Raw genomic sequence first — 9569 nt, forward strand, 5'->3', positions numbered from 1 at the left:
TTTGTTTTGCAAAAATCCCACCAGAGCCAAAGCCAGAATTTCAGAAATACTGATCTCATGATCCAAATTCCAACAAACAGTGCTGAGGACATGTCCTCTGTGTCCTCATTGGCCCTGAATCCTACAATGATTTACCTTTAAAGTCAGTTACAGTTGATTCAGGAGTATCTGAATATTCACTGCTCACTACTTGAGCGAACTATTGCGTGTGTACTATGTAGAGAATAATCAATGGAGTCAGGCCAGGTTTTCAAAGGTCAAAGGTTGCGATGTGAACCTTCTTTCTGTGTTTCCCCATTTCTAACTTTTCTTATTTCCTCTTCTCTCCAGCCCCGGTGCTGGACCGGCAGCAGCAGAGCCCACTCTCTCAGGTTGGACAGCTTGTTCAAGTCGAATGCTATTAGTTCTAGGTCAACGCCTGGGCTTTCTCTACACCCCAACAACACATTTTCACCAGGCAGGGATTCCAACCACCATTAATCAGAGTGGTGACAGCCCATGGATGTCAGTAAATATGTTTCCCTCACTGCCTCTTTTTCCCACCACTTTCCTTTCCCTCTCTCTCTCTCTCTCTCTTGCTCCTATGATTGTTCTTTTTCCCTGTTCTTCGGGGTTTAACGTTGACCGGTTCTTGCTTTGGTCTTTATTATTAATATCAGGAATCAACAATGGAAGCGTTCCACTGCACATTTAAGTTGGATAGTTTTAGGGGGTTTTGGTGGGGAGAGAAACTGAGAACAGAAAAAAACAACTACACCAAGGAGCAGAAAATTGCTTGGAGGGGAAACATTTCCCTCTTTCGCTTGTGCCCCGCTGCACCACACATTCTCTTACAACCAGCTTGCTTTTGAGCATCTGATATGCATGTTGTTTTTTTCTTTTGCACTGAACATAAGTGTTGGCCAGGTGTTTATGAATGTTGATGGAAGAAAACGTCTGCTCAGTTGAGACGGTGCGACAGTTTCCTCTCCTGCACGGGTGGTACAGCTGACAGGGGGGAGTGGGGGGGGGCGATGAGTGCTGGCTAGAGTAGTGGCTGGTGTTTGTGTGTGTGTGTGCGTGTGTGTGTGTGCGCAGGCAGAGGGTCAACGGCAGCCAGTTGGAGAAGTGGGTGCCCATCTCCGTTGGCATGCTGGGGCCGGGTACCTGCTGCTGTCCAGAGACAGCTGTGGTGTAGTCACCCGTGGCCGTGCAATCAGGTTGGTGGCTACTGAATGCTGATAATGCTGCAGTCTGCGCTTTCCCCCGCCTGGCAGACGGAGCTGCGACCAACCAATGATAAGCATTCCTCAGGAAAATAACTCAGGCCGGTGCCAGAGAAGTAAACAGAGAGCAGGAAGAGAGTGGAGGTGGGACAACGAGAGAGAGAGATGAAGAGATGAAGAGATAAAGAGAGACAGAGTGAGGGAGAAGGACGTGAAGTAAATGGTGACCTTTGCAAAGATGGATTTGTTTACCAACGCCTGCTCCAGAGTGACCTTCACACAGAGACAGAGCTGACGGCACTCATCTGTTCATCTTTGTGCCCACTCGTCAACGCTGATTCGTATCAAGTCAGCAGACAACACCAGCCATGTTTCCTCCGTCGCTTTCATTCCACTGCACACAGCCATGCTCATTTAATCACTATTAGCTGTAATCATGAGGGCTACAACAGGCCAACACTAGCAGGCGATACAAATTCCCTTAACTCATGAGTTAAGAGTGATGAATGCATATGAGATATACAAATATCGTCTGTTCAATAATCTATGTGTTGCTTACTGAGATCAATATGTGTGCAGTGATTGATTCTGCACCCTGATATTATTATTCATACTGTATCACAATGTGTTGTCTCAGGGAAAATGTCTCTTTTGCTTTATTTAAAGCACTCTGTGTTTGTGAGGTGCCTTTCAAGTGAACTCGCTTTGCCTTTCAGGCCAACTGGAGATTTAATAGTTAACTTCAAAATGTCTGGATCAGTTTAACTAGAGAATGTCAGAAAGCAGTCGATGTTTACAACAAATACAAGAAGATATGTTGCTTCTGAAGTATGTCTGCAGTCTTCAGCTGTCTTTTGTCACCTCGTGTGTGTGCTGCGAAGACTGTAAAAACAGGAAGACACTTCATCATTGAATTGTTCAATACTACTGAATCTTTCCTGTTAAAACTGATCATTTTCACATCAAAGTGTTAAAGATAATAGTCTTATATTAAAACTAATAATAGTGCAGCATCACCTATTAAGAGTCAAATAAAGGATAATACACCCCAAAACTAAATAATTAAATGAGAGTTTGGAACAGTTGCAACATTACACTTCCTTATATGATAATAGAGTTTACTCATCAGTAATCCCAGCAGATGGCAGTGTTGAGCTACTATTATGAACACAGTGACAGTGATGCACACACAACACTTCACAAACCAACAATGGAGATAATATCTTAAAATAAAACAATTCAAATTAGACCAGGAACCAGTGTGATGAATTATTGTGTTAGGAAGGTTTTAACTGAAGAAATTATGAGTGAAAATATCAAACAAATATCTAAGATTTGAAAAGATTAAAGAGCATAATAATGCACTTAACCTGAACATGAACCCCACCCTCCTGCTCTCCACTCATGGAACATGGCTTGTGTCTTCATCTTGTCTGTGTGGAATAAATGATAGGAAGCCATTATTTATAAATGATTTCCACTCAGACAGGACCACTCCCCAGTTTAAGAAAACATCAGGGTCTGCTTCCTGATATCTATTGTGTGATTGTGATTTATTGTCCAAAACCACGGAGATGTTGATGTATTTCAGTTTAGTGCATGAACCTGAAAATATTTGACTTTCTTGAGGTTTGCTTCAGAAGAACATGACTTTCTAATTAGATAGTTTGAGTACATTTAGCTGTATTTGTGGTACAAGTATTAGTGTATTAGAATTAAAGTTGTGTGTATTGTGTTACTGTAGTTTCCATAGTCGTATTACAACAGAGAAACTGATGTAGGAAAGTGTATCCATAGATTTCAAACTGCTCCACGATTGTGTTTAAAAGACATATTAAAGGAAGTTTTATTTTGCTGACTGTAAATGCCACATACCTAAAGAGAATAACTTCAGTGCTATCCTAATTCTTTGAGAACCAAATCTGCCTCCTATCTATATTTATTGGAGCAGATTTGACATAAGCACATGCACACGTAAACATATACAGTCTCAATCCCCGTGTGCTTGTTTTATTATTTAATGCTTGTGATGTCTGGAAGGAAGCTCAGGCAGAACTCAGCTGTAACAACAGGAGACTGTGGTGGAGACGTGATGTAAAGCTGACCGTGCAGAAGTTGCTGCTTCAGTATACTACTGCATTGTTTTCAAATGAATGATATTTTAAGGCGTGAACCAGTAGAATGAAATACCATTAGGCTTTACTTCCTGCCACTTCAACAATTGATTTACTCATGCAGTCAATCTACTTGACACCACAAGTGTCGGGGTTTCTGAAATGCCTCGCAGGTTGTTCAGCCCTCTCTTTACCTTAAGGGTGTCAGAACAAAGCCCTGCATTCACATTCAAAGCCATGGCCTGCCTCTGTGACAGCAGACACGGTTATGTTCTGCATGAGCTGGAAACATAGAAATAAGAGAAGAGCCAAGAGAGTGTCTGCTTTGGGCCTGTAATTACGGTTTGTGTCTGCTTCCGAGGACAGCGGCAAATTATCCACCACAGACGAGGAAATCCCCGAACTACAGAAGAAAATAGACAAGAGGAGCGTAAAACCTGGAATGTGTCCAGAGAGATCTTCATTTAAGTACACACAACTAAAATCAAGTTAGTACGTTCTGATTTATAATGCTGAACTATTACCAACAAAGTGAATCAGAGGACGAGAATAACTCTGACTGTTACTGAAATACAGATGTGGTTTGCTTCTTACTCTGCCCCATTATCCCCACCAGATATAGATTTTATTCAGAGAAAAATAAAAGACAGAAATATAAAAGCATCACATCAACTTTTTTTTTATAGGCAGAGAAAAAAAAATAATGGCTATACTTTTATACAAGACATTTAAAAAGACCAATTCAGAGCACAAATACATAAATCACAACTAATAACGATTACAGTGAACAGGTTAAACAAGGAGGAAAAAGCACAAGCACTATAACTTGAAGAGTGTATAAAAAACATTCCCTACTGGGTAATTACATTGAGGACCGCTGCGTTCAAGGACACAAGAAGCTCTCGAAAAAGCCGTCATGTCTCAGATTGGTAGATGCTACCGTCTCTGAAACAATCCCACATTATAGTCATAATTATTTAATAGAGATTAAAAATCAAACAACGCTAAAATCTTATGGCTTTGCTGTTCTCTCGAGTCTCTAAAATGTTAAAGATTAGCACCACTGGGCTGGCATTAACATCAAAAGCTGGGTTAATGTAAATAAGCACTGTGAAAGGATTCAAAATATTGTCCGTGTTCACCCACTGTGTCTTTGTCTAGTGTTCTAGAGCCAGAAGGAAATCGATCCACTTCCACCACAGTGGGTGGCTGAAAGGAAACAGGATCAAAGCCGAGAGTACGCTTTTCCATTTCAGCAGAAAGCTTTTCTCAACATTCTCTGTCCTCTCATTTTTAAGCCTTTTTTTTTTTTTGTTCTTTTGTTTCAAAACGCATCAGCATTATAAAGGTTGACGGTCACATTGTAAGACGTGTTGTACGACATGTACACAGACCAAGAAAGAAATAAAATAGGGACATCAGATTTTGAGAAGCTACTGTTATTTACACGCCTCTATCCGTCTAAACATGTCACTTTGTAAAAAGCTGGGCTTTGTACTGAAACTGCCTCGTCTTCACAGGTAGAAAAATACAAGGTTTGTATCCCCAGACACGCGAGCAGTATTTTCTGCCATGTCATGCAAAAGCACGTTATCACCTTACTGTCCTAGAAAAATAATTGGTAGCAAAATAGACTGTAGAGTCTCGAGGGTCATGCATCTGTTCTTTTCACTGGTTTCTGTACATAATTCAGCGGTTTTTCACGGTCTTGAGTGTGCAAAAAGTCAATATCACTGATGGCTGAAAACAAGACCAATGTTATGGACTGCTGAGAGAGAAAATTAAAAAAGCAAAAGGCATCTTCCTGCTCTCTTTACACAGCCTTATATCACACACACACACACACACACACACACACACACACACACACACAAGTATTCAAACTACATTTTGTGTGCTCAATTAATAATTTAACTTAAAAGTCTGCTGAACAGTACAGTATGTGAGATGTTTTCAAGTCATAATACTACCTACTACACAATAGAACACTGCAAAAGTATTTTGCAAATTGGCAAAGCTTCCTGAAATCAATGCAGGATATATTTCATATAACCTTCTGACAAGAACTATTGCAGCTGTGAACTGCAACCGCCATTGAATGTACTTTGCCGACATTGCTTTGCTAGAATATTAACATTTTTAAAAAGTGCATCATCCTCCTGATGACATTTGATGAATGCCAGTCTTTAAGTACTCGTAAGGGTTTTAAGAGTTGTAACTCCTGTAGGCTTCATTTGAATCTTGACTGATTTGTTCCTGTCTGAAACTCTAATCTGTAGTTAAACACTGTGCTTTTTGCCTTGTCGGGGTAACATATGACAGTATGAGAACCACATGCTTGTACTAGGCGTTAAGTATGTTGCTTCACACAGTGTTTACAAATGGTGGCTGAACATTCCTATTATAATATTCATTTTCAATCCATCTCACTGGGTCACATTTGTTAATGTCTTCATAACCAATCAAATGCCCAAATACAGAAACAAAGTCAAGTGAAATGCATTTAAAATGATCTTATACATGCTTTACAAAATTATTATTAATGCTTAAAAAAAAAAAGTACGTTCATTTCTTTTATATTCACTGTAACATCTGTACAAACAAACAAAACGTAGAAATCATAAAAAATAAATGAAATTGAATCAAGAGGAAAGAAATGAGAATCTCTTAATTGAAAACAAATAAAACAAACTCCTCCCATTGCCTCAGCCTTTCTGGCACTACTTTGCCATCATAATAATTCTGGACAAAATGTTGAGATCATACTTACATGGTACTGCTTTAATGCACTTGTCCCCTTTCGCCACAAACAACATGTATATAAAAAGTGCTACTGACAGCTGGTGGGGAGGAAGGACTAAGTTACAGATTGAGGATTGGCTGAATGAAGCGGGGGGGCTCGTCGTGTTTCCGTACTTGTGTAGCCGTGCCTGCATGCAGTCTGTGTGTTTTTAGTCACTGACAGGAAGTGGGTGGGTGAAGGTTTCCCCTAAGAGACGCTGGAGCAGCGGATGCTGGGGGAGCCCATCTGTGTGAGCACCTTGTCGAGCCACTGCAGGGGGCCGTTCAGGTGCAGCTCGATCCAGCAGGGGGTGCTGGTCACCGTCTGTCGCCTGGGAGAGACACACGAGGAGGAAGCAGAAACAGATGTTGAGCACACTGGGAGAGCCGTTTAGAGCAGAACGAGTAAACTTACAAAGTCAGCAAAGTCAAACTATTCTACTGTCATTTTAGTCCCCTGTTCTCTTTTCTATTGGTGTTGTTCAGATCTATATTTCATGTCTACATTAAATGATGTTGGTCTATGTATTAAATGCTTCATCGACATCGTGATGAGTTCAGCTGAACCAGAATAAATGTGATGACCTAGCCAAAACTACAGTTTGAATGATTTTAAATAAAAAAAGTAATTTATGGGTATCATACTGAAACTGAAAATATAAAGTTTTGTTTCATAAACACGTGTTACCTTTGTTCTATATACCTCTGAAAAACCTTGGATGTACAAAGTAATGATACGGTTTCTCCACTTACGCATCTTTTCTTTTGTTCTTGAAAAATAAAAAGTTAAGAGGCAACACAAACAACCATTTTCCAGACATTCAACCTCTTGATCTCCACATCCTTTGGCACCTTTCTGATTCCCTACCGGCTTTATACAAAACCACTTACTGCTCTCACAACATAATGTTTGAGCGCAAGTGGAGTTAAGTGACAGCTCTTATACCTAAAGGGCCTGGCATTGGCTCCAGAAAACACTTCAGACGCTGTGTTACAAAATGTAGTTTATAATTACTTAAAAAAAAAAAAAAAAAAAAGGGGGGTTAGATTTCCAAGTGTTCCTCAACCCGTCATTTCTGCCTCTGTGCTCTGCCATTGACTTGTTTCTGCTGTGCTGTTTTTCGGAACATTTCTTTCGGTTAAAAGTGATGAACCTAAAGCCCATGTTTTAAGGCGGCTAGAATGAGGCAAGTAAATAAAACAACTAACACCATAATCTCTCAGTTGACGCCAAGAACAACAGCAGGCAAAATGTTTCCTGTACATTGTTATACATCTAATTTATGCGTTGGCAAGCCAGATGAACAGAGGCACTTGCCAGCTGCGTGGTTTGCCTCTGGTTTACATGGTTTGTTTCATGAGTGCTGGTAATAACGCTCCCGACTGATTAAATTAGGTGTAACAATCATAGTTTTTGCAAGATTTTTCATTCATCTTTATACCCGTCTGTTCATTTTCTGTTGTCAGAACAGGTAAAAGAGACAAAAGAGTTTAAAAAAAACAGCCAGCATGGGAAAAGACAGGGAGTGGGGTGTGGGTGGAGGCCTGGCTGGTCCAGTAACCTGAATCCTGTTTTTAACCGTCTCCACATGTCTTCATTCGGTCTGGACAGGACGCTCACAGCTCTAAAGTTTCCCCCCTTGAGGAAACCTCCTGCACAGAGCCAACATTCAGCCAATCACCAGCTCCTCCTTCCTTACTATCAGTGAGTCAGACCATATGGAAAACAGGGAGGGGATGGAACAGGGAAAGTCTGACATCTCTCTTTTTTTTTTTGACACGGCACATGCGTTTGTTTAAAAATAGTCTGCCGTGCAGACCGGGGCCTGTTTCTATTGATGAGGACTCGGCGATGTCATCCACCGGATTCACCAGAGTGTGAGCCTGTGAGCGTGGGGGTGGCCGGATTGTGGGATGTGATTCACAGCCCGTTTGTTTGTATTGTCTGTGTTTACATAAGGGCTGGTTAATGACTTGATCTCTGCACAACCGCGCTTCTAATGTTGCTGACAAGTTGGTTGTGGGTTTTATCAGCTGTTAAGCAGTTCAGCTCTGTAGCGGTTGGGGTTTAGGGAGTGAGTGAGGGGTTGTCGTTGACCTGATCTGTGACAGAAGCTTACCTGTACTCGGCCCCCCAGCCCTTGACAAAGCTCATTCGGATGGTGCACATCCTGGTGAGTTGGTAGACAGCCTCAAACCCCTGGTTGACTGACTGGGCCAGCAGGGCGGCAAACTCCTGGTTATTGAAGATCTTCAGGTTACATCCTGGAGGGAAACAACCGGCACACGACCAAAAGTCAGACCACAACAACAACGGGTCACAATCACTTTGGTTTCACTCCGTTTAGACATGTAGACTCGGGAGGGTGTGGCTTTAAGGGGAAGTTGTTATTTGAAGCTTTTTGTGGCTCTGGAGGGAGCTGAAACCTGATAAAGTACCTCAGGTGATGTCACAGTGCATCGTGGGTAATAGAGGCACCAGGTTTTGAAAGAAAGCATGGAATAAAAAGCTTACATTTCTGGTCCTGCTGAATCGATTCTGATATCTTTTTTTTTTTTTTTTTTTTTTTTTAATACCGTCAATCATGTGTTGAACAATGCTACAGGAGTACAATCAGTGGGGCATTCCTTTAAACATGGGTGGAAAATGTGGATGAAAGTGAATAAGATAAGTCTGAAAGTTACAAAGTTCTTTTCTGGAATCTCCCTAGAATCAGCCGATTCATACTGTTTAATACTTCAATGCAGTGATTTTATTTTCATCTCACTGGAAGGTGAGATCTTCACTGCAGTGATCTTAATCAGGTGAACAATATATGACTTTAATTTCTCTATGTATGTGAACTTGTGCAGCCTTCATGTTAATCTGACAGCATTCACTTCTGACTTGTGTGGTGTTGAAAGTGGAACAAGGTTTAACCCAATAAGACTGCGGTCATGATCTTTATGTGAAACCAACATGTAGCACTGCCGTGACATTTAAGAAAAGCGGTGCTTTTCTGAAAGGGTTACAAGACAACAAAACCACCATTATGGAAAACTTGTAACACTCCTCACACTTTTACAAATGATGTGGTCAAAGTAAAACAGACCATTGAGGAGCAGAAGAACCTTTATATTAAACAGATTTCACTTCAGCCAAAGAGGTCATTCCTGGACTGGTGGTAAAGGAAAGTGATGGGTTGGATGCGTCCTCTGCTGTAGTGATACAGCCACAGTAAATCTGTTCTGAATCATCCATTAATCGTAACTTAGCGACCAAAACAGGTCCTCCAATGTTGTCAGTTTTGCCCCAGATATTGAAAGAGCTCAAAATTCTGGCGGTAGAAAGTCGCTGACAAACACACATTGTTGTCTCCATATGGGACAACACAACTTCATACTCGACGTTATTTTATGAACACAACTGGAACACACACACACACACACACACACACACACACACACACACACACACACACACACACAG

At 41.1% G+C, this 9569-nt stretch overlaps 1 protein-coding gene across 1 annotated transcript in view; it reads right to left on the reverse strand.

The window, feature by feature from the left end:
- Positions 1–5166: 5166 nt before the first annotated feature.
- The window catches only part of smad3a (SMAD family member 3a), a 25176-nt gene continuing 20773 nt past the window's right edge, over positions 5167–9569 (reverse strand). The window contains exons 7-8 of the mRNA XM_031848421.1: positions 8221–8365; positions 5167–6432 (exon numbers count right to left, since the gene is read on the reverse strand). Of these exons, the coding sequence (XP_031704281.1) occupies positions 6309–6432; positions 8221–8365 (269 nt within the window). The 3' untranslated portion in view covers positions 5167–6308. The remainder of the gene's footprint in view (positions 6433–8220; positions 8366–9569) is intronic.

This window comes from Anarrhichthys ocellatus, unplaced genomic scaffold (genome assembly GCF_004355925.1).
Source record: "Anarrhichthys ocellatus isolate YVR2014 unplaced genomic scaffold, GSC_Weel_1.0 scaffold8, whole genome shotgun sequence".
Taxonomy (NCBI): Eukaryota; Metazoa; Chordata; class Actinopteri; order Perciformes; family Anarhichadidae; genus Anarrhichthys; species Anarrhichthys ocellatus.